The sequence below is a fragment of the Gobius niger genome (genome assembly GCF_951799975.1).
Source record: "Gobius niger genome assembly, chromosome: 14".
NCBI classification, from domain to species: Eukaryota; Metazoa; Chordata; class Actinopteri; order Gobiiformes; family Gobiidae; genus Gobius; species Gobius niger.
The window spans coordinates 5335336-5360859 of NC_136865.1; the positions used below are offsets into that span (position 1 = coordinate 5335336).

General features: G+C 41.2%; 1 protein-coding gene and 1 long non-coding RNA gene across 8 annotated transcripts in view; both read left to right on the top strand.

The window, feature by feature from the left end:
• Positions 1–1215: 1215 nt before the first annotated feature.
• epb41a (erythrocyte membrane protein band 4.1a) overlaps positions 1216–25524 on the top strand; it is a 58821-nt gene continuing 34512 nt past the window's right edge. For 2 of the 7 annotated variants that reach the window (XM_079571275.1, XM_079571272.1), the window contains exons 1-9: positions 1216–1326; positions 7649–7801; positions 8545–8642; positions 8930–9105; positions 10202–10452; positions 11820–11891; positions 13805–13849; positions 15865–15927; positions 18602–18772. In XM_079571275.1, coding sequence (XP_079427401.1) covers positions 1243–1326; positions 7649–7801; positions 8545–8642; positions 8930–9105; positions 10202–10452; positions 11820–11891; positions 13805–13849; positions 15865–15927; positions 18602–18772 — 1113 coding nt within the window. In that variant the 5' untranslated portion in view covers positions 1216–1242. The remainder of the gene's footprint in view (positions 1327–7648; positions 7802–8544; positions 8643–8929; positions 9106–10201; positions 10453–11819; positions 11892–13804; positions 13850–15864; positions 15928–18601; positions 18773–25524) is intronic. The other 5 variants (XM_079571270.1, XM_079571271.1, XM_079571273.1 and 2 more) reach the window with 5 other exon arrangements.
• On the top strand, positions 4154–4739 carry LOC306974328. Its single transcript, XR_013793623.1, has 4 exons — positions 4154–4277; positions 4346–4369; positions 4493–4567; positions 4644–4739. It is a non-coding gene; the product is annotated as an uncharacterized lncRNA (long non-coding RNA).

Consider the following 25524-nt stretch of genomic DNA (forward strand, 5'->3'; position numbering starts at 1 on the left):
TGGATTCACCCATATATGGTCATGTTTGAAAAGAGTTAAGGGGGAAAACAATTTGGAGAAAAATCTAAACTTTCTCTAAATTAATTATTCAAAAACTACTTTAACAAACGCTGAATTATGAATATAGTTTTCTACTAAATAAAGAAACAAAGACATGGGGAGGAGCAAAGTGCTTCAACAGCCCATAAATACATAAATAACGGAGAATGCTAACTTGATGCTACGTGTTTGCATCGGGCTAATGCTAACGGTTAGCTAGCGCTATCTACCACTGCCATTTTTTCACTTCTACTGAACAATCTGCTGTGAGAAAATATCCTTATGGGCCCGATTTACACTTGACTTTATTTATGTGATAAATACGTTCCTCCAGAAAATGGCAAAAAAACAGTGGAAAATTGTTTTTCTCTAAAGATTCTATTTTCCCCCTGGGGCGAAGCCACGCCCCCTTCTATGCAGTGTTAATTTTGACCACATATTTTAATTTAGTTTTAGTCTTAGTCTTTTGACTAAAATGTAATGTAATTTAGTCGAGATTTAGTCGAAAAAATCTTTTAAATTTTAGTCTAGTTTTAGTCGACTAAAATTGCATGTCAATTTAGTCGACTAAATTTAAGACTAATTTAGTCGACTTTGCATAGATAATATTCATTATAATCATATTTAATGTTGTTCCTCTGCTTCATGGAGCTGTTCCACATGAACACAGCTCAGAGCTGATCCTTTAGCAGAGGATTTACATGATCTGAGGCTCTTTCAGACGGTCAATACAAGTTTGGATGATTTTAGTCTCTCCTTTTCATTTTTATTTTGTCTTATTTTAGTCGACTAAAATATCTGGACATTTTAGTCATAGTTTTAGTCTCATGAACAACTTTTAATTTAGTTTTAGTCCAATTTTAGTCGTCAAAAATATCACTTTGACTAAAATTAAGACTAAATATTTTAGTCGACGAAATGAACACTGCTTCTATGACGAGATGCCGTCTGTATCTATAAGTGAGACGACAAGAGAAGACGCAAAGTAATGGTCAACAACTTCTGAAAAGCCACCAGAAATCCATTATCTACCAGCGCTGCCATTTCCAGCAGCTGTAACCGCCCTGAAGTGTCCAGAAGTACAGGGTGTTTTTTCTGGTTCACACTGGTCCACTTGAGGAGCATCCTCAGATGATGGTGATGATTGTGTGTTTTCCACCTTGTGCTGTTGTACACTTAAACTGATGTTTGTGCGACAGGGCGATGACTCCAGCCCAGTCCGACCTCATGTTTTTGGAGAACGCCAAGAAGCTGTCCATGTATGGAGTGGACCTACACCAAGCCAAGGTCAGGCCAGACACTCACTTGAGCTCATTGTTCACTGCACGATGTCTTTTCGTCATTATAACACTTTTAGATGCCACATTGCATTGGGGATTGTAAAATTGCATTCCTCTGCACTGCGTGATGGTTCAAAGAGAGAATCGTATCTGCGGCCTTTGTCATCGCGGTGTTTAAGGTTCCAACAGCGAGCGCGGCGTTTACTTCCACAGAAAAAAGTCCAGGAAGAGTCAAATTCAGCCGCCTTCGTGCCTGGGCTCCTTCGCTTTGACTCTGGCGGTGCTGATGTTGTGTTTTGTTGATGAGACACTTGACAAGAGGAGCAGCAGCGAGAGGATGACTCACTCTGCGACCCGCGTTTCCAAAACACCAGACACTGACTGATGTCGGTCGCAGCTCGGCTCGGTCTCACTGTACGACCTAAGACCTGCGTGTTTGACGCCGCGGCTTAAGGTTCTTCCCCAAGACGAGCCATCGTTCGTCATAAGCCGGTCACAATCGTGCAGCGTTCACCCGGTTTGACACACCCACACACCCACATGGAAACCCATCTCCAGGATATTATCTTATCTGTTACTCTGATCATTACTGTGATTTTATGGAGAGGTTTGCAGTATCATAGAAATGCTGCAGAGATCGAAGTGTGCTCCCTCTTGTCGTGTTTCTCAGGGTTAGGGTTTGGGCGAGGGCAGGGGAGTCCAAAGTGCGGCCCGGGGGCCAAATGTGGCCCTCAGACCAATTTATGGTGGCCCTCGGCCTCTTGCTGCATCGGTACACATCACCAGAGATAATAATAATAATAATAATAATGCATTGGTTTTATATAGCGCTTTTGTGGACACTCAAAGACGCTTTACATTGCACTATTCGTTCACTCCATACCCGGTGGTAGTAAGCTACTATTGTAGCCACAGCTGCCCTGGGGTAGACTGACGGAAGCGAGGCAACCAGTCTGCGCCATCGGCCCCTCCGACCACCACCAACCACTCACTCACTCACTACATTCGCTAGGCTTCCTGGTGTTACCAAACGGTCTCCCATCCAAGTACCGACCAGGCCCTTCCCTGCTTAGCTTCCAAGGTCTGACGGGATTGGGCATCGCAAAGGCGGTATGACCACATGGACCCTTTTATCTGAGATGTAATAATTCCAAACAATTCTAACCTAACAACTAACATTTTATTGTGAGACAGAGCTGGCATGAAGGTTTTAAGCTTAAAGGTGCTATGCGCAACTCTAAATGTTAAAAATAACCGTTTTCTCACCCATACATGTTTAAACAATTGCCTGATGTGCTGATTGAGCTCCTCTCTGATCACTGCACTCGCCCCTATTATCCTGTGCAGTAAAATAAATAAGAGGGATTCGGGACGGAATCTTAAGGTTTTGAGCCTGGGCGTGACGTCATGCGCGTTCACGCGCACCTGGCTCTGGGGAGTTTGTTGATTCGCCGCCATTATCCGCATCAGCGAAGACAACTCCGCCACTTTTGCGAAAGTAGAGGGTGGATTGTAAGAGACCGGACACTTGTTGATCCCAAACCCAAACGCAAACTCAACGTACGATAAAGAAGATAAAAAGTTTGTCTAGTGTGACCGAAAAGGGGCAGTTTGGAGTCAAACAGGCGCCGCAGAGACGAGTCAACATCGGACAAACTACCTCCGGTCCGCTCTCGGGCTCACCCGGACCTCAGCTGGCTTTCTTCTTACTACAAGGGTAAGACACAGTCTCTAATGTCTAATCGATGTCTGATACGGTAAATCTATGTCAACAAATGACGATGCGTAACATGTGTAATGCTACGCGTTTGCTTAGCTAAATGTACGGTCAGAATTGGTTTTATTGCCATTGTCAATGAGCAGGTTCACAAACGTGGAGTTTTCTTCAGATCAATCGTACATCATGAAACATAACATAAAAGATGAACACCATGTTTTAGTGTTTGGTTTACCGGGAGCCTTTTACGTTTCGCTCATATCTTCAAAATGATGCTAAATGCTAAACGGTGCTTATGTCCTTGACCAACACACCGACCTAAGACTCAACTTTGTCTGATATGTTTTCTTTTGGGGGAAAATCAGTCAATTGTTCCCAGAAACGTGGTACAAAAATGTTCCTTGACAGGCTAACGTGGCTGTTACTGTGTACACCATTCTGATAAATTATTTGTGAAGAGCGCACGCCACCCATATACATGTTAGTCATTGTTTACTCCTACTTTGGACCTGGTTTATGTCTAGACCTAGTTCAGACCTGGTGTAGACCTGAGTTAGTCCTGAGTTGGTCCTGGTTTAGATGGTGTGTGAATTGCTAATAAATAATTATACCGTAATAATGATAATGTCTTCCAATCTTTACTTCGTTTGGGGTCAATAATTTATTGATGTGCATTTTGTTGGCTAAGATCTTGTATGTTTTCTTGTGCACAGGACAGAGTTTGAGCGAGAACTGGCCACAGACACACATGTCTCTGATTATGTCGCCCTGTGTCTTTGTGGTATGTTTGTAATGCAGTTCCTACTGTCTTTTCCTTATAAAGGTGTGAATAAAGTTTGTATGTTTTTGTTACACAGCCCTGGTGGTTCAGTGCAGAATCAATTGGATGAACTTCCCATCATGGGGCTTGAGGAAGCCTCATGGACTGCAGTTATAGTAGAGTTGGTGAGGACTAAATGTCTGTAGTGTTTTTAAAAAAGTCATGAACAGGATGTAATGTAATATAATGTAGGTGAATTTGTAATACTTCTGCATATATATCTGCATAGTTTGCCCACGCCGACACAAGATGTGGATGTGGAACAGCCATAACCTCTTCAAATAATAAACATGAGAATGGTGCATCTTCTACTATGGGATGCATCATTTCTACTGCTTACCAGCTGTAAGGGAGTTTTGGACAGCGAAGACGCCTGCCACTATAAACCCATTACAGACTAAAGACAGTGTTGTTGGCCTTGGTAAGTTATAAACTGCAGATATTTGCAAATTCTCTAATAACTGACATGCATCTGTGTTTCTATTGTAGCTGACGGACAAATGGACTCTCCAGGTAATTCAGTGGTTTATGTGCTTTGTCTCTGGCCTTTTTTGTTTCATTTGTAAATCAGAATATTTTCTGTATTTGAGATAGTGATGGGCATTTTCTAATGCAGTGTTTGTGTTTTATTACAAGGAGAGAATCAACGAGAGGCGTTTCCCATTCCCTCCACGTCTGGCTGCAAAGCATCTCACTAAGAGACTTTATGCTGTAAGTGACATGGTTTTCATGTGAGAGTGACATGTAGTAACGAAACATGAATTTAAAATGTGAACTTGTTCAACAGGCCTGGGTGATGTCGCGACATAAAACAATACTTGGCTGGATAAAAGATATTGTAATTGTATTGCTTGTCAACATGCAAGCAACAGAGGAGTTTATGGTGAGTATGATCATTGAAAATGTATGTAAAGTAAAGTACTGTAGTAATACATGTCAATGTTGCTTCTACTATTACATTATAGAGGTTTATTTTTGTATTTTAGGGTGTGTGGTGAGGTGCACTCCACTGACATGGTGGAGTCCATGGGTCTTTGGGTGATAAAAGTAAGGAAAGAGAGGTCCTCCGCCCGGGATCTGCTTCTTCATATGAAGCCGGGACAGACGACGGCCACGACCACCATGACCACCGACCACTGCATGTCTGCAACAAAGGCCATGTGTCGTAAGTGATCGCTTTATGACTTCCAGATATAACGCATGTTTTGAGAACTTATGTCATATAAATTGTTGTGCAGGCAAAAACGACTGTACTGCAGGAAGTCACAGACCGGGCCGAAGACTACAGTGACATCCCTGACCTGCAGACAAAAATTCTACGAATACGACTTCAGTCTGCAGGACTCCCCCAAGAAAACGAAGCTTCCGAACATATGACCCCTGTCTGGCCTTGTGCCCCCTCCTGTAGCTGATCTGGTGCAGTCATGTGTCCACAGAGGGCAGGTATGTTTGTTTTTCATTGTTTTACAATGCATGTCTGTTATCTGTTCCATAAAAACATATTTGTTCTAATTGCTAAAAATCATGTTTTGTTTTTCTAGATGCCATCAGCTCCCTGAACAAACTCCAAGTGAAACATAAGCAGTGCATATATATTTATTTTTACAAACTTGGAACAACATATTTACAATAAAGCCTTTTCTTCCCTAATTCGTGGACATATTTTCTCATGTGCTCACAGCTTGTTTATTGCCTGAATGGTGCTTCTTTACAGTCAACATAAATGCCAAAAGGGTCAGGATCATTTTCTGTCCTCACTGATCAATCGTGCACATGATTGAGCAAGATTCTTCTGCCTCCCCCCTTGGTCTTCCTCGTGGTCTCCCCGTCTGCTCTGCCCTGCACTGCTGCCACTTCTCTCCACAAGAACATCAAAATGACCCGAGCTGGAATTCTAAAGGGAAAACAATATTTTGTTATTGTGATAACATACATGCTGTATTCTACACATCGCAGGAAAGAAATACAGTGATGAAGGGGAGCTTATTTTACTTCCCTCATATTGTACAGCAGGCTGACTTTTTCCAAAACAAATAACTATTTGTCTACATCAAGTTTGCTTCTGAACTGCATCACTACCGGCCCATGCGCTTTCTATTTCCCAGCTAATATGATCTTGTACTGTGTGAATTAATTCCATATTATGTGTATAGGGAGCCTTTTTTTCTCTTCTAAATGTATAAACTAGTGACTTTTGGCAGCTACATAACCTGCCCTGGTACAGTAGGTGAAAAGTATTAGCACATTTCACAGATACATGTATTTCAAACTACTGTCTAATAAGAATATATTGCTGTTGGAATATGCTACTAAGCAGATCAATAAAACAAGCTAAACCCCCACAAATATTCGGAGGATCAGGCTGTTTTAGCTAAGATGGTAGCATTATATTTCAGTCTACTTTGTTGACCAACTAATATGGTATTTGGTGTGTCACTCACTGATTATTATTTTTTAACTTATACAAAGTAATAATTTATATTATTCATGAACGCATTACAATTATAATCCAATCATCAGTGAACACACAAAACGGGTAGAAATGGGATTATTATTATTATTATTATTTTTACCTTTCTCCTAACCCCGTTTTTCCTCTGAAAAATTAATGTTGTTTAACTGAAATGCAAAATCCTTTCACATAATTCAAAATAACGTATAACTTTCTTACCTCTGAAGACATTACGACTCTCAACAAAAGATTTGTGCAATCAGGAATGACGCTCCTTTGGTTCTGATCGGCTCGTGCTCGTGCAAGCGTGCGTGTGGTCCAGGAGCGTGCACAACTCTGAGTGCAGTTCCGCTTTTCGCCAAAGGGGGCATAGTTCTGCGAAAACTCAGAGACTTGCGTTGTGCACCTTTAAATAGAGGTATGGGGCACAATTTAAACCTCTGCTAGTCGAAGGTTTTGCAGCACTAACTGCCGATCTACGGCCCTTCACCCCGTGTACGCTTCAATATGCGGTCCCACATGAAAAAAGTTTGGACACCCCTGGGCTAGGGGGTCAGGGGCTTGGGCTTGGGGCTAGGGGTAACCACACACACCTCCATGTTGGCTTAGCTCCTTTTTCCTGAACCATTCTGAGTTTTTTTCTTCTTTTTTTCTTTAACATTTGCAGTTGACTCCAGTTGTTCTGGTTGAAAAACAGAACATACATTTTCCATCGGTCACAATTAAGTCTTAGTCTAATTTTTAATATTGCAATGTGAATGTTATTAGCATTATTTGGATTCCATTTATATAATTATCATCTTACATTATTGTTCAGAAAATCTAAATGAGATATTTTTCTAAAACCGACCAAGGCAACCGTCTTGATTTCATTTCGTTTGGGGTTTTGTTTCTCACACAGTTTGTGAAACAGTTCCCTTTCATCATGCTAGTGTTGTTCTGCATGATTTGTTGTGATCGAAGAAAGCAGCGAGTGTAGTGTATTCCGTTTAGCCTGTGAGGGAGAAGATGGGACTATAGGGTGCCGTGAGTCTGTTGTTGTGCCTGCTCTTTCATAATGCTCATAATGCGTCACTCGGCCGTCTCTCATGTCCGCGGGCTTAAACCCAGCAGAGGCATGTGACTTCTGGGCTTTCTGTCAGAAATCAGGTCAATCTGCATCCAGAAGGAATTACACAGATGTGCAGGGGAGAGCGCGCTCAGGACAACACTGCCCCCCGAAGGCACATTTGTAGAAGTACACACTACACTCATCTGGCTTAAGAAGTCTCATTTTCCTTCGTCTGCTTGGAAGTTTTTGTGAATTTTGCATAAAGTGAGGCTGTCGCCCCGCTCTGTAGGACCTGGACGGCGTGGACATCATGCTGGGCGTCTGCTCCAGCGGGCTGATGGTCTACAAGGACAAGCTGCGGATCAACCGTTTCCCCTGGCCCAAGGTGCTCAAGGTGTCCTACAAACGCAGCAGCTTCTTCATCAAGATCAGACCATCAGAGGTACTTTTGCACTTTCTGTATTTTACTACGTTCATTGTTGTCAAAGTGATATTTTTGCTGACTAGAATAAAATGAATGCAAAATCCATTGTTTGTCATAATGAATAAAACTATGACTAGAATGTCCAGATGTTTGGATTGCGTCTCGGTAATATTCTGAGCAGGTGACATTGCCATATATTATATTATTAAGAAGTAATATTGAAGGAACTCAAATTGCCCAACCTTTAAAGGAATAGGCCACCGTTTTTACATACTGAGATATGTTCTTACCTTAGCTTTGAGGAGTTCTTTAGGACCTGTCTGATCTTCCCCCGTGCCTTCAGTCACGTAAACACAGCGCAGACGGCGTTAGCATTTAGCCTCTCCCCCTCTCCTCTATAGCTCCAAAACAGGTCAAGATAGAAGCTACAAAGCTCTTCCACATTTTCCCTATTTAAATATGGTCACGTGAAGTATAATTACACAAAATTAAACAATGTGGATTTTCTAAGGGGATAAAAGGGGGAACTATATTGAACTATATTGCTACGTGACTGAAGGCACGGGGGAAGATCAGACAGGTCCTATAGAACTCGTCAAAGCTAAGGTAAGAACATATCTCAGTATGTAAAAACAGTGGCCTATTCCTTTAAATGCATGAAAGGGTAAAGGGGATGGTCAGCAAGGGTCTAAAGCACACTCATTCCCCTCTCTCAATGCACAATATTATGTCTGATTGTCTCATGGGGCTGTGTGTTGCAGGTGGAGCTGTACGAAAGTGCCATTGGATTCAAACTGCCCAACTACAAAGCCTCCAAGAAGCTGTGGAAGGTCTGCGTGGAGCACCACACCTTCTTCAGGTCAGACGGGGGCTCACTCTGACATCTGATACTGTATGAGTGTATAGCTGCAGCTCAGGGCTGAATCCTATATCGATGAATTATTATTATCGCAATATCAATATATGCAAGAAAAGACTGATATGGCAATAACACAAGTCTTCTTCATATTAAAGTTCTTGTTCAGATCCAACCATGCAAACTGAATTTTTGAAGTTTTTTCAAGTGGTCTTAATCTCCTGATCGGGACTGTACCAGACTGTACCAGACTAAAGCCTGCGTCACCCTGAGTGTTGTGCGTCTGTCAGGCTGACCTCCACGGAGATGGCCACCACCCCGAGGAAGTTCCTGGCCCTGGGCTCCAAGTTCCGGTACAGCGGGCGCACCCAGGCCCAGACACGGCAGGCCAGCTCCCTGATCGACCGGCCCGCCCCCGCCTTCCAGAGGACCAACAGCAAAAGGAACTCACGCAGCCTGGACGGAGGTACTGAGGCAGCCTTATACGCTCCGGTCATAGTCATTTATCAGCGTTTTGCCTTATTCTTTATGAAAACATATAAAATGACAGAAATATTTATGTCAGTAATCTGATGTCTGTAGATCAGCCCTTCCCACAGTCCAGCACGTCGCAGCCCCTCCTCTCATCAGCACACTGAAAAAACTGATGTAAAGTGCTTCAATGGAAAATATTATAAATGTATTACTGCATTACAGTACAACAGTAACCAGCCCCAGGAAAAAAACAAGTGTGGACACTGGACCCAATCTTTGATCTATTTGAAAAGTATAAACGTAAAAGAAAAAAGAAAATTAATTGAATCATATTTTGTACTCCAGGGAAGTGGCTAATTCATTTTTTAAAAGGTAAAAAAAATGTTAAAGTCATTTGTAGCAATTCCCCAAATCCACACAGCTGGACATTTCCATTAACCACACGTAGGCGACGTCCCAGCTCAGTTAGACATTAAAGAGACTAGATGCAAGTTGGACATTTTATACTCACTACTGCCACCTCAGGTCATACGTGTAACTGCAGCTTCTATATTAAGCTCGTTCATGACGGCACTTCAGACCCGAATTAACACGTTTTTAAGTGACAGTGCAGGATTTTAGACGCAGTTGTGGTGAACCTTAACCTTAGACACCTTAGGACATTGTTGAAACATGTAGGTGGAGGAAAACACTTAATTTTAACATTTTTAAACTCCGTATAGTACCTTTAACTTTAAATAAGAATAGGCGTGTGAACGTGTCCTCTGAGCTAAATGCTAACTCACATTCTGTCCAGGTTTTGCTCTTGGTGGGATCGGACACACATCCAGTGACCATTAAACCTCATCTTATAAGAAATGATTTGAATGCCATGAAACGGACGCGTCTTATCTGGCCATACTTTAGTATAGGGTCTGGCTTCACTTTCGACTCACTTTCACACTCGATCAGATCATTTCTACAAAGACGCTGTTCATTCAATATTCTCTTTCTGAGTCGTCACGCTGAGTAAACTACTTAAAGTCTGTGTTTGTGAGAAGAGCAGCAGCTGCGTGAGTGATGCTAAGCGTTCCTTGCTCCGCCCTCAGCCATGGCGTCCACCCCTGACAACAAATCCTCGCGGCCGGTCAGCGCCCCCGTCATGTCGCCCGTCTCCCCCGGCGAGGCCACGCCCTCGCCGCTCCTGCCCGCCCTGCGTCACCTCATGGACCAGCACGACGGCTCCACCCCCAAGAGCCGGCGGAGCGCGGACCGGAGGCAGGAGATCCGGGCGGACAGCCGGCAAACGGACTCCCCCAAGAGCCACAGCCCGCGGCTAGACGGCACCCCGGAGCTCAAGGTGGGTGCGGGGACACAGGGGGGGGGTTTCAGGCCCGGTCCACACACAGTCAAGCTCAGGACTAAATGCAAAATATGTTATTTTATCCAGTGTATCTTCCAGACAAACCCGGCGTTTTTGGGGTCTGCAAACGAAAAGGTCCCAGAGTGGAAAGATCTGAAAACGCCTGACCTTAGAACCCCCTTTACTGCACAATCCTCTGCTCCTCTGTCCCACAGCGAGCTAAACGGAGAAAAACACCGCAGTTACAGTTAGCCTTGATCCTGTCTGTGTGTTTGGACTGACAGTAAAAGTCCGTTGACTAGCCTCCGCCTCTTCGTCTCTTCTGTAGTTCACAAATCTATTGACAAGTTTCAAATTTACCAGCGGAGTTTTGTTTCTCATTCTCAAAGTTTACTGCTCATGCGCTATCCACAGTCCGGTTCTGTTGTCTTTGACAGCGCCTCACACAGGCCTGGCTGATGTATTGCGGTGTTTTCACAGACCTGAGTCAATCCATGTGGACGCTCACATTTACTGAGCTGGCTCCGTGTTTACAGAGGAAGTTTCTGAGATTATAAGCATTTTGTCTTTGTGTGCAAACCTGTCTTTGAATGCATGTAATTAGGTCTGTCACAATAGCAAAATTCGAAGTCCGATATATTGAGGCAGGGATATATCGTGATAAACAATATTATCAACTCTGACGATATTTGACTAGCTCTAAAGCATGGAAATGACAGTAAACCTTTTTGTCTTTATTTGCTTCCTGTTTAAACCCTGTCAAAGTGTTACAAAGAACATACCGGGGGTAAATGCAAATAGATAAACATATAACAATAAGTGGATACAGTGATTGCGTGTGAGTCAGTACAGTACGCTCCTGCCGGCGTTGCATAAAGTCACAATTCTCAAACTAACCCAGAAGCATCTGGATTGATGTGTCACATTTGGAGCTGCTTTGTGATCTATTCATAAATGCGATTTTAGGTCTATTTTGGGTAAAATTGATGGCTTTTGAAAGTCAAAATGGCAGACCTCAGAAGGTGGAGTATAAAAAGAACACAGAGGAGCTGGATAAAAGGAGCACGTGGTCAGTGAAATGTCAGGGAGTGGGGAGTCTGTTTTTGCAAGACATCACAGAAAGAAAGTCCAAATGCCGAGCTGATCTTTTTTATTGAAGTTTTGTATTTGCTTATTAATATTACAGCTTAGGGTCCTTTCAGCTGAGTAAGTTTGTGTATTGTTGTAATTATGAAGATACTAAACCAGAAGTAAACAAATTTATAATATCTGGACGTCTCCCCTGAGCTCGGGGGTTGATATGATCAGTCTCATGAGCCCATTACAGTGCTGTATTGTGCTGACTGCTGCTGTGTTGTGGTCAGTCATTGTCCAGGAGAGAGCGGAGACACTCCCCCTCCCTCGCCCCAGGCTCCGGAGAGCGAGACAGGAAACAGGTTTGTCTCCCCCTGCGGGATGCTTCTGCATGACGCAGCTGTGCTCGATACACTGGATCCACTAGATCCACTAGACCCACTAGATCCACTAGACCCACTGTGGTCAAATGGATCTGAATGAGACACGTATGAGCTGCGCAGTGACCAGGGTTTCTGCAGGGCATTTAAAAGCATTAAATCGGAATCAAAACTCCATTAGATATACATTTCTATACATATTCTTTTCAGTTAGAGACAATACCCACTCAAGGACTATTTTTTTCTGCAGACATTCATCCAAAACACAAAAACTACAGTCTAAAACAAATGTAGCTGCAGTTCACACTGGCATTTTTCACAATGTTTTGCGTCAAATTTGCCCGTCGTGTCCAGTTTAGTTTTAAAAATTCCCGTTTGATTAAATGTAAAATTCTTACGAAATTAAATAAGCCAAGATATTTGATCATTTGTGGCATTAAACATATGGTATTGAGGCATTAAAAAGTATTGAATTTGACTTGCTGCGGCCTGTAGAAACCCTGGTAAATGATGGCATTGCTCAAATATTATATTTGCATAAAAAAGTTAGTTGAAAATCCCAAACTTATGATCAAACACTGTGGACAGTTTTTTACTTGCCGTGTCCAATTTTGTATGTCCAAATGTTCCCTCGTTCCTCTGTCTGATGGAATCTTTGCAAACAAAAGAGATGGAATATGCACAGATTTGTGTTGTGATTGTGGCATTAAAAAGCATTAAAGGGATATTTCAGGATTTTTGACAAAGGGCCTCATTTCCTAGTTATCCAGAGTGTTGTTTTTCTTTCTGGAGATGTTTTTTTCTTAAATTCATGCAGTTCTTATATTTGAAGAGCTTAGTGGCGCTAGGCTAGTGCATGTCTACGGTATCGGCTAGCCTGCATTAAAAACAGTCTTACCCACTGCGCAGTGCACCTGAAGCAAATCACTGATAATGCCAGACAATATAAATGTCTGTGTCCAAAGAATCATTATAACTGTTTTGCATTTATATTTGAGCAGCATCAGCTTCGTGGTTGTATAAGCTACGCAGCGGCGGAGTGATCTGCTAGAAAATAGTCCCTCAAAATGCGATCATTCATGTGATGCAGGTCAGTTATATTCCAAAAATTATTCTATCAACACAGACATTTATATGGTTAGTCTGGTGTTATAAGTGATTTGCCTCAGGTGCACTGTAGAGCGGGTCAGACTGATTTTTAATGCAGGCTAGCTGATACTATAGACATGCACTAGCCTAGCGCGACTAAGCTCTTCAAATATAAGAACAGCATGAATTACAAAAAAAATATCTCCAGAAATCAACAACACTCTGGATAACCAGGAAAAATGAGGCCCTATGTCAAAAATCCTGAAATATCCCTTTAAGTTTGACTTGCTGATAAAATAAAAATAAAATAAAGCAACGGCAATATTAAAAGTGTTTCTGATTCAGTGGATAGTAGTTTTTTTTGTTTTGTTTATCCACTCAAAAACCTGACCTGATACAGCAACATGGATGTCAGTCAGATTCTGCATTGCAAAAATGTTCTGTTAACCTTTTTTCGACACAGTATTGTTTTTGTAACCCTGTGTAATTCTTCTAACAGCAGCTAGGACTTATTCGCAGTATTAGGCGACATGCATGACATGAAATCAATTTAATCAAATGTGGTTGTTCATTTTTCTGTGTTTGTAGCCCGGCCAGCCAGCCTCTCCTGCTTCTCTCTACTTTAAAACAACTGCCTTACGCTACATTGTAAAGTGAATAGAATAAAGAATAACGCGGCACCTAACTGATAATTGGAGATAATGCAGAGAAAGTCTGGCTGGTCGGGCCTCGTGCTCCGTGACATGACGGTGAAATAACAACCGTCTTAAAGCGCGGCTAATGGGAGTGTGTTGTGTTGGGTCCAGCACTCCCCTCAGGACAAATGCAAGGACATCATGCGAGTGCGGAAGGTACAAAAACAGTCTGCACGTCCATGTTGGATGCTTTGTGGATGAGTGGGTGAAGATTTCCGGTTCCGTTAATGAGACGCTGAAGGAACGACAGAGGCTGATTTATTTCATCTGTCCAACACTTTGAATATTTTACTTTCAGAACCAGAAATCACCGTCCACTTTTGTGCCTCAATGTACCTCATTTGACAAAGACACTAGAGCTTTGGGAGGGAAATGAAGGGGAGAGTTTTTTGTTTTGTTTTTGTTTGCTAACACACCTGTCCACAGCTGGCCTGGCATGCGCAGTACTGGCTCCATCCTGACAACAGCAGCACTTCTCCCTTATTCACACACACCCCCCACTCACATAGTTCTTTTTAGCAGCGGTTCTCAAACTGCACAATAAATCACAAAAGATGTCGTGTCGCATTATCAGTATTAGATTTGATTTGATCTTGATCTAAACCTGGTCAGCTAACTTCATGAGGTGTTACTTGCTGTGAGAAGTTTGAGAACCACTGTTATAGAGAATATTCCACTGGTCCCACGGTGACCTGTGTCTAATGTTGTATATTGTAGTGACTGAAAAAGGATCAAATTAGCATTGTTTTGATATATACGTTGTAGAAATTCTGGAATCGAGTCATTACAATATAACGAATGCATTGCTTCAGACCTTTCAGCTGACCCGTTTGCTCATTTTAAAGGAGACATATTATGCATATCATTAAGGGACTTTTTAATGTATTCACACATTCCGTTTTGTTGAGGTCTGGACGGAATCCACCTTCCCTGGAGTAGTTTTCATCATTTCAGCACTTCATTTGTCTTTGCTTTGAACCCACGGTTGAAGGTTTTATAAAATGCTAGTATGCTCATCAGTTAAACTTTTACAGTGGATTCCACTAAAAATAATAATAATCCAAATTGCTGTTCACCATTTAGGCATGAGGGGGCAGTACACACACGGTTTAAGGTGGTTTTGGAGCACAGAAGTGCAAAAAAAAATATAAAGCTTCATATATACAGTTTATCAGTTGAAAAAGTGTCGGTTTGGTGTTTGGTTGCACTTAAAGTAATCCACTCAAAACTCGTGGCATCTTTAGCCACAGCGTCCCCACCCGTCCCCATCCGTCCCCACCCATCCCCACCCGTCCCCATCCGTCCCCATCCGTCCCCATCCGTCCCCATCCAAACTCCTATGTGTTTGATGTGACTCCTATGTGAGTGTCACAATCGATTTTGTGATATATCCGATGTTTTGCAGGACGATAAGACACCGATACTTTTTGTTCTGATGTCTATATTTTTGATGATGTCCTGCATATTAATGAGGTCACAGTGCTCCACTGCTGTCACCGTCAATAATGATCAAAATTCAGTTAAGACAGTAGGGGGCAGCAGTACAGTTTTAAGCACTTGGACTTTTAGTTACTTTTAGTGATAGTTTTTATAATTATAAGTACGATTAATCTGGGGTTGATTTATTCCTTTTGAAACAGGACTGCGGGTTCTTGTTTATCTAAATCTAAATGAAGTCACTGACAGATCAATAGAACCATTTTCCAAGCCAGGGATTATTTGTGTATTTTATATATTATTGATGTATCATAGGTTGTTTTTGTTCATTTTGTCGATTGTCACTCTATTGGGTAAGGTTATCGTGAGCTATGTATCGCGCATCGTATTGAATCGTGAGGCTCCCACCGTTAGTGTTTGTACTGTCCAGGCAGCTTCGTCAGACTTGTTCTCTCCCCGCACTGATGAGCATTTCCCACAGTAGCAACTATTGTTTTTAGCTTCATTCGGTACACTTTCATTTTACACCAAGCACCAAATTCCTCTCTGGTGCCCTCAGCAGGCACATCATTCTAACCACTATAGAAAGTCCGAATAATATGTCTCCTCTAAATTAGCTTTATTGTGCTGTGCATGTGAATTCCATTGCAGCCTTTGCCGTTGACCATACCAACATGGCCGCTTCACGCATCGCCCGCGCTCTCAGTAACCGCTTCTCCCCCTCCTCTCCACAGAAACGCGCTAAGAAACTGGAAGGCGAGACCATTTATATCAGACATAGCAATCTCATGTTAGAGGTCGGTATCCGAGCACGAGCATCTCCTCCTCCGCCGTCATAACTTCTCTCTGTCTCTTCTTTTTTTCTTTCTCTTTTCTTTTGTTTTTCCGTTCAAAGCTGAATCCCAAAGGCCTGGCATGCACTATTTTCCTGTCTGACACTCATGCAAGTAGCTTCATTCTTTTGTTTTCGGCATGTTTGTGTGAAATTTTCCCTTGTCATCTCCTCAAAAAAAAAATGTCTGGGAGAGGGCTATTAAAAGTGATTTTTGTCTGCACTTTGATGCTAACTGTCAAAGATGTTCAAGTTAAAATGGAACAATTATGAGAAAATGATCCAAAGCCGTCAACACTTTTACTCAGCTAAACATTTAGGTCCGTTATTCAGCTGATTATGGGATGAAAGTGATTGCCTGTTAATATGAGGGTCTCATCCCGTTCAACAACAAATACAACCTAAAACTTTCTCTTTATTTTATTTATTATGCAGCTAATTAATTTCAGCACAGTACTGTTTTCATAATGTATTTTATTGTAGTATAACCTCTATTCCTGGGTCACTCAGCATTGGTATGATATTTATTGTATATGACAGGCTCTCCCCCATGGAAAATTTTAACCAAACAACAGCAAATTCTTCTTTCAAACTAGACCACCGTTTTGTCATGCAGAGTTTTTTCTTTTACAGATTTTAATGTACATCCCTCAACTTTGTAATGAAATTCAATATAACGTTAAAAAAAAAATTCAGTTCAGTTCAGATTATTATGAATATACAGTAAAAACATTTACACATTCGTTCATGGAATAAGGCACATTCATAAATGGGACACCCTTGAAGCAACAGTTAGCTTATATATGGGGCCCAAGATTAGACACAACATTAAAAAAAAGCTGAATTTTTGGCTTCAAAAATAAATATCTTACCTAAAAGACTGATTAACTCATTGCTTCCATTTTGATTCTCCAAGAAACCCTAACACCACCAAAGACAGACCTAACTGACAACTTCTGTTCATGTCTTTAAGTATTTGTTGTACTGCTTCCCAAAAAGCCGCCACCACATGGCAGGACCCAAATAAATGATCAATAGATTCTGGTTCACTTAAACGAAAACGACATTTGTCTGATTCAGCGAGGCCCCTAGATTTTAAGCATTTTATTTGTCGGTAAAAAATGATATGTTATTTTAATTTGATCAAATCTGGTGTGCGCTTCTACTACAGTTTGATATATTAGACTGAAAACCATCTTCCAATAAACCGGTTGATCCAGCTCCCAGTTCTATATGGCCAGGATATCGCTCATGTTTGATGGAGATAAAACTTATTTTTACTTCTATTTATCTTATTTCCTTTCAACCGTCTATAATTCCGTAACATAGGCTGGCAGACTAAAAACTTGGTGCTTTCACTATTAATTTCAATTGTCCAATTCCTCCATAGGGCAGAGAGTAGCTGATTATATGAATGTAGGGAGCAGATATCTCCATAGGTACTAACAAGTTGATAATGCTCCATCAGCTTCCCATTTCCCCATTTTCCCCTATGATATCATTTATGAAAACAACTCCCCTTTTAAATTGCACTTTCCCAAAGTATGAGTTTCCCTTCAGTCAATATGTTTGAGTTAAACTAGATTACTCAGGAGCACTCAAGAGCTTCTTTTAAGAACATTGAACCTTCTCTTATAAGATATATTACTATTGTACTATGCTTCTTTATATTTTCTTCAGGCTTATTAAACCCAAATCTTCACACCAGTAGGGTTATATTTGCCACAATGCGCACGACACGACCAACTCATTTCTAAGTATATTAAAAATATACTGCAAAAAAAAAAAAAAATTGCAGGAGACGCTTGAACGTACATTGTGTTGTTCAAGTGTTCCCTTTATATTTTTGAGCAGATAGTTCTGTCAAACTACTCATCAACATCCCACTAATTTCAGGAACAACATCATTTTATAATCTAAATCTAACGTAGTGAAGACTTTCAAACCATGATAGGCATGTTTTCTGTAAGTTAAAGATAAAACTTCTTCAGTCGACATTTGGCAGAATAAAACCTGTTCCCAGTCACGTTCAGCTTTATTCTCCCAGATGAATTCTCCTTTAGTCTCGTCCCTTATTTATTCACCTGACGCTTCCCTTTCACTGAATCAGAGTCATAACAGGGTTTCTTGAGTGAACACTACCGGGAAAATGGTACAACTATTCTTAAATGTGCTGCACTTTTGATGAATAGATCAAAACTTTTGTAACTTGGGCTAGGGTTCAGGTGATAGTTATTTGAGTCGGACTTTATTTTAATGACTATGACTTGGACTTGGACTTACAAAATGAAGACTTGAACTCAGACTCGACACGGTCAAGTCCTGAGTGACTCGGACCTAAACAATGTGGACTTAAGGGTGACCTGGACTTCAAAATTGGGAAAAAATTACCCACAAAAAAAGAGTCAAGTCCTCCAAAGATATAATTGACCAAATCATCCAAAAGGACTAATCAATGTGCTGAGACTTCACTAACAAGTCATCTATTCTACTAAGTCTGTCTTACACACTTGCCTCCTTGGCTTTTCCATCCTGTTCCACATTTTCCGTTGTGTGTACTTTGATCCCTCTCCCATCCCTAACCCGGCCCGAGCTGCTCTCTCGTCTCCACTCGGGCCTAACGTGCGCATTGTGTCCAGGACGTGGATAAGACGCAGACGGAGATGATGCGTCACCACAGCAGCATCAGCGAGCTGAAGAGGAGCTTCATGGAGTCCGTGCCCGAACCCAGGCCCAGCGAGTGGGACAAGCGCCTGTCCACCAACTCCCCCTTCAGGACGGCACGCATCAACGGGCAGCTGCAGCCCTCCGTGAGTCGCCACGCACACGGCTAGTTTGGATGTTTGAACTGCTGATAAATGTACATGAGGTTTGAATGACTTCCTAATCTTCATTTGAGTGGTTATAACGGAGAGGTCCGAACTCACAAAAACTCCATTACAAGTGACATTTGCAGTGTCAAAATTTTACCTAAGTGAAAATATTGAAACATTTGCTGTAGAAAATACTTAAGTATTCAAAGATGAACGTACCTCTTAAAAAAGGAGTTGTACTAATAATAATGTGTAATACAATGGGGACAAACCTTCGTCCTTGTGGTGAGCCAAATATAGTGGAGTGAGTAACAATTTCACAACCAAAACATCCTCAAAAACCCTATTCAAGTACAGTCCTTAAGAAAATTAAGTTAATTATTGGCCACCTCTGTCCAATGTAATGGGGGAGAATGGGGCTGGTTGTCACACTTTTTTGTAGGATCCACAGCTCAACAACAGAACATTCCACAAGAGCCACACTTACATTTAATGGAAACTTAAACCCTTGGCCTGAAGTAGGTCTTCCTTCGTTAGGTCTCATTGTGTTGAATAGTTTTAACCTAACCTATAACCTAGTTATAATCCACCCCTCCTCCCGCTCCACAATCAAGGATGAGAGAAGCATCATTTCAAACCATTCACATGGTTTGACAAATAAAAAATCTTGAATCTTGAGTCTTGAAACCTTCAAAGACTGGAAAATGGTTGTCACGATGAGTGGGGTTTGATTGTCCCTATTGTTAGTTAATGTTATTGTTGTTATGAAATTGGAAAAAGATTGTGCAACATTTGTTTTTATCAAAAGACGAGATGGGATTTTAAATACTCACGACTCTCTCCCACTAATTAGAGGTAATTGTACATTTTCAACCAAATACCCTGTAATGAACTGAAAAACAAAGACACACAAAACAAAATTTGCTCCACCATTTAGACTACGTGTGACAACCAACCCCTAGTGTGGCCGTAAAAAGCAATGCGACAACCAACCCGTGTGACAAACAGCCCTGGTCTCCCCTAATATAAGATGTAACTAAAGCTATTTCCGCATTAAACATAAAAGAACTTGAATCTTGCCAGAGGGATCAGTTTACTATCTCTCTTTCTATTTGACGTATTCCACATAAAGCAGCCCAGACTACATGGGGAAAAAGATACAAAGTACACCAACAGTCGAGGAAATACATGTAATCTGCTGAAAGCTCCTCAAATGAAGATCTACGTGGTCATTTTTCCTCATGTACATGTTTTGTATTATCATCACGAGGGCTGTGCTGCGGCTGCACTAACCCACGCTTCTCACTCTGACGAAATGCAACTCTTACTGTAACAACTGCTGACAAAAGGGCCTGTTTAACTTATTTTTCTTGTAACAGACTTATTTTTGTGTATGGATCACAAACAACAATTAAGCCTGATTCTGGGCACGGGAAAGGATTCAATTCAAAACTGGATCTTGGTTTTGTCTGGGGTTTGCTGATGTCGATGGCAGTTTTTGCATTCTCTTGACTCTGCTGGCTGGGTGGCCACTTGATGGCGCTGTTGGCTTGTTGCTGGCTTGGAGCTTTGAGCATGAAAGAAGCTGCAGTTCCCGCATTGAGACTTTCGGGTTGTTTTTCTAGCTGGGATGTGCTGTACTCACCATTACGCGGCGGTTTCTGTCACTAACTGGATACAAACATGCCTGTAGTATTTTCTTTTTCTCATGTTTCACTAAACCTGTTTTGGAAAGATTGTCTCTTCTGGAGAAACACCTGGTTTCAACTCGGCTCTGTCCATTTTTGATTCAAACCAGACTCATTCTGATCATTTCTGCGCTTTGAGGTCATGGCTGCAGCTTGAGTTCCTGCCGGTGGCAAAATGACACAGCACTGCACAGGGGAAATCAACTTAAAGGTGCATCACGGAACTTTATGTGCAAAAAAAACAAAAAACAAACATACTATTTGTGCGTAATTGACCTTTTTCTGACCCATGGCTTTCGATCACGGCGGCCTCTACAAAGCTCCAGGATCCATTGTTTAGTAAGTTTTCTGGTGAGAGGGTCCGCCAGCAGTGAAAACTTTCAGAAACACACAAAAAAATAGATCCTGGAGCGTCATAGAGGCCACTGTGATGGGAAGTAAGCAACATGCTGACCTCTTGGTCACTAAAAGCTCAAATAGGCACAGATAGAAAACAAAAAAAATCACATAAAAGTTACATAACGCACCTTTAACCTCTGGTGTCATGAGCTGACTTTGAAGTGGAAAGCTAAGAACCTCTTAACCACTTGTATTGCGTTTAAAGCTCTCAATACACAAAGATATAGAACCTAATGAAACCTGAGCTGCTGAGCTATCATATACTGCAGGGGTAGGCAACGTCAGGCCCGGGTGCCAAATTCGGCCCTCCAGCATAAAACATTTGGCCCCCAAGAGAATTTAGAAGAACCATTTATTCATAAATCAGAGACCAAACACATGAAAAGGACTCTAAAATATGGAAAATGCTGTCAGTAATTTAACATTTCCCAGCAAAACAACCCATTAGGCCATATATTATGTGCAAAACTTATATTTGTAGAAAAAATATATTTTACTTTTTGTGTGTTTCGGCCCTTGGTGTTTTAGCAATGAAGAAAATCGGCCCTCCGTGACACAAACCTGCCTACCCCTGATATACTGTGTAGCCAAAGTATGGGCCTCTGTTGGCTTTGTGATTGGACGATTGGTATTGGATGGACTTCAGAACCACCAAAAATTTAACAAAAACACTGAACACATGTTATTTTTGTGTGTGCGTGTGAATAAATCAGTAAAACTTGGATTTGATTTGAACATCTCATCTCTGGGGACACAGAAAAGTCAAACTGATAGAATAATGTAAAAAAGTCCTACACTTAATGATCTATTCATCGACTAGAGAGGTCACCAACCTTTTTAGAGCCAGTTCAAAGAATATATTTAGATCACAAACACTTAAAGGGGCATTATGCAACTTTTTAAGTGAAAAAAAGTATTTGAGTGTGTATTTGACCTTGTATTGACCCAGCGGCAGCAGCACGGCACCGTTACTTTCCGTCATGATGGTCTCTAGGACGCTTCACGATCAAATATTTGGAGGGTTTTCTCTGCTGATGGACCCTCACCAGAAAACCTACAAAACATCTAATCCTGGAGCTTTCTAGAGACCACCGTAATGGAAAGTAAAGGTGTCATGCTGCGGGGTCACTACAAGGCTACATGCGCACTAATATAAACTTTTCTTCTCATACAAAAAGTTGCAAAATGCAGCTTTAATGTTGGGGTAGTAGTCATATTACGACACTTTTAAACAAATAAAGTGTCCATCTGTCCTCTTTTTTCCATCCAGTGACCAGTGAACATTTTGACGCTGGAACTGGGAGTTTTCGGTTTATTGCAAATTGATATTAGCCGCAGGATCTGGCAACCCAAAGTGTGGGGCTCAGTCTGCTTTGGGACCGGATTCTTGTCTTGAAAACCAAAATAAAACCTGCAACATAAACAACTTTTAAACAAATCTTACTGTTCATTCGTGGTGTTCAATCCAGTTATGTATTTTTAAAACGCTTGGCTGCTCACTGTTGTCATCAGACGCTGCCAGTCACTTAATCCAAACGCTCAAACGGAAAGTGCTGTGTATAAATGTTTGAATCCTGAAGCATAGTGTGTCTCCTTTGGGTGCTGCGTAGCGTCTCAGGTGCCCAGTCCTCACCCCCCGCTCGGCTTGTTTGCGAATGGCCTTTTGCAGCTTCCCCATCTGCCCACAGCTGCATGGTCCTCCCCCCACCCCCGGAACTTTTGATATCCGCATGATTATTGACTGCAACGAGGACTTACAAGAGAAAAAAAAAGCAGAGACAAGAAGTCTCGGCTCCCTGTGTTTACACTGTACAATGTCCATGTCATTCCCGCCATTCATTAGTCATTCTTTTCACCCGGGACCGCAGTTGGAATTCGTGCTGAAAAGGTGCTTCAGAGTCAGTGTGGAGGTAAAACAGATCGTGGACTCGGGGGTCATTAGGCTCCATAAGTGCTCTCTGAATCGCAAGCTGTTAAACGCTGCCCGTTTTATGAAAATCTGCGTCGTGCTTACTGGGGAAAAAACATGTTGTAGGAGTGCTGCAATAAGGCGTGGCTACGAACAGAGGATATTGGCTTCTTTTGAAATTATAATGTGATGACCCGCCAACACGCACCTCACAAAAACTTCTCCCTAGACAAACCATTAACCGCCCGAGTGTAGGACTTTATAAATATACTTTATAAGGCGGCGCGATTTTGACAGAAAACCTCATTGAGATTTTTTCTTATAAAGCTGCTGTTAAACATCATGGAACTCAGTTAGTACATTTCAGCTTCATCTAGCATCAAGATACAAATCTGCAAGAGGCAAAGAGGCATTTTATGGAGTGGTCAGGAAAGCATCCTTAGTTTTAATGTTCTCTCATAAACGGTGTTTGTTCATCGAGCACTGAAACGCATATAAACTTGATTCATCTGCAGCCAATCAAAAGTGTCTGAATCCTGTCCTATCTATGGCAGGGCAAACAAACAACTGGTCTTCCATCCAAGGAATAGCTAAGAGTAAACAATGTCCCCTGTACGATAGGGGGAGGGGAAAGAAAACCAAAATGTACATTTCTCTTCAATTTACAGTGCCTCTCGTAAGTATTCATACACCTTGAACTTTTACACATTTTGTCATGTTTACAACCCTAAACATAAAGATTTTATTTTGATTTTTTTTTACTGAATGTTCACACACAAGTAACAGACAACTGTGAAGTGAAAGCAAAATGATACATGATTCCGTTATTTTTCAAAAAATAGAAAAGTGAAAAGTGGGGCTTGCATAAGTATTCATACAGCATTTTCTGAGTGCATTAAATTGCCTTTATAACATTCCTAATGATGGCAGAATGTTCACACCTTGGCCTAACGGTTAAACAGAGGCCACCTGTGTGTAATCTACTCTCTGGAGCATCATGCTGTGGGGCTGCTTTTCCTCAGCGGGGACTGGGGAGACTGTAAGAATAGTTGGGAACATGGATGGAGCCAAATACAGAAACATTTTGGAGGAAAACCTGCTGGAGTCAGCAAGAGAACTGAGGCTGGGGCGGAGATTCACCTTCAGCAGGACAATGACCTGGAGCACAAAGCTAAATCTACAATGGAATGGTTCAATAAAAACATATTAATGTGTTAGAATGGCCCAGTCAAAGTCCTGACCTAAATCCTATTGAAAATCTGTGGAAAGACCTGAAAACTGCTGTTCACAAACGCTCTCCTTCTAATCTGACAGAGCTGGAGTTGTTTTGTAAAGATGAATGGGCTAAAATGTCAGTCTCTAGTGCAAACCTTGTAGAGTCAAACCCCAAAAGACTTGTGCTGTTATTGCAGTAAAAGGGGGTGCCACAAAGTATTCATGCTGTATGAATACTTATGCAAGTCCCACTTTTCGGTTTTCTATTTAAAAAAAATAACAGAATCATGAATCATTTTGCTTTCACTTCACAGTTGTCTGTTACTTGTGTGTGAACGTTTAGTAAAAAAATCAAAATAAAATCTTTATGTTTAGGGTTGTAAACATGACAAAATGTGCAAAAGTTCAAGGTGTATGAATACTTTCGAGAGGCACTGTACATACGCTTTTTCTTTATTACATATAAGACAAAAGACATCAACAAGACAAACAATTTAGACAAATAACACAAAAGACTAGATACACAAACAAGACGAAACAAAAAACAAACAAACGAAAAATCAAAACACACAAAAAAAATAAAAAATTGTGTGTGTTTAGTTTTTCGTTTGTTTTTGGTGTTCAATGTTCAAATCTCGATATCGATGCAATATAACTATGGGTTTCGGTGAAAAGAGTGCAGTTTTATTGATGAATCTGTATCGTTTATATCTTGCTTTTTAGATTTTAATATTTTGAATGTTCATATCTCTATATCAATAAGCTAACAATGTAATTTGCTTTTGCGATATTGATGTCGTGAATGTTCAAATCTCGGTATCGATACGATACTATATCTTTCAGCCCTAGTGCGAGGCAGGAAAAACAAAAACAAACCTCAGCCCCTGGAGGTTTCGTTACCGCAGAAGCTCAAACGTCCATTTGGATTCGATGAAGGTTAACCATATATAATATAATATGATCTCCATTCATCTGGAACAACTCCCGAGGGTCAGGCTTCTGAAGTGTCAGCTCTGGTACTGGCCCTACAGTCCGGTAGTAGTAATAGCTGCTCTTTGGTGTGAAGCTTATGATCAAAAGTATGAAAGTGAGCTCGACCAACAGAATATGCAAACAACAAAGTGCTTATTATCCTTCTCGAACAGAAACAAAATGAATAGCTATTTTTCTTTTGTTTGTTTCTAACTACACTGCAAAAAGTCAATATCAAGCATTGTCTTAAATGACTGGAATTGAGGAAATGTATCTTGTTTTGAGCGGTTTTCACTCATTTAGACACTTTTCCTGGTCGGACCAAGTTTACTTTGCTTGTTTGAGGACATTTCAGACCAGTTCTAATGTAAATCTCGCTTGAAATAAGAAAGTAAAATTGCCAATGAGACAAGAACAATTTTCTTACCCCATTGGCAAAGAAAATTACCTGAAATAAGGACGAAATGTATTGAAACGAGTCAGAAACATCTCAGAACAAGTGAAATAATCTAGGACAAATGCCCAAGAACATCTTAACTAGTCAAAACACCAAAAAATTGGATTAT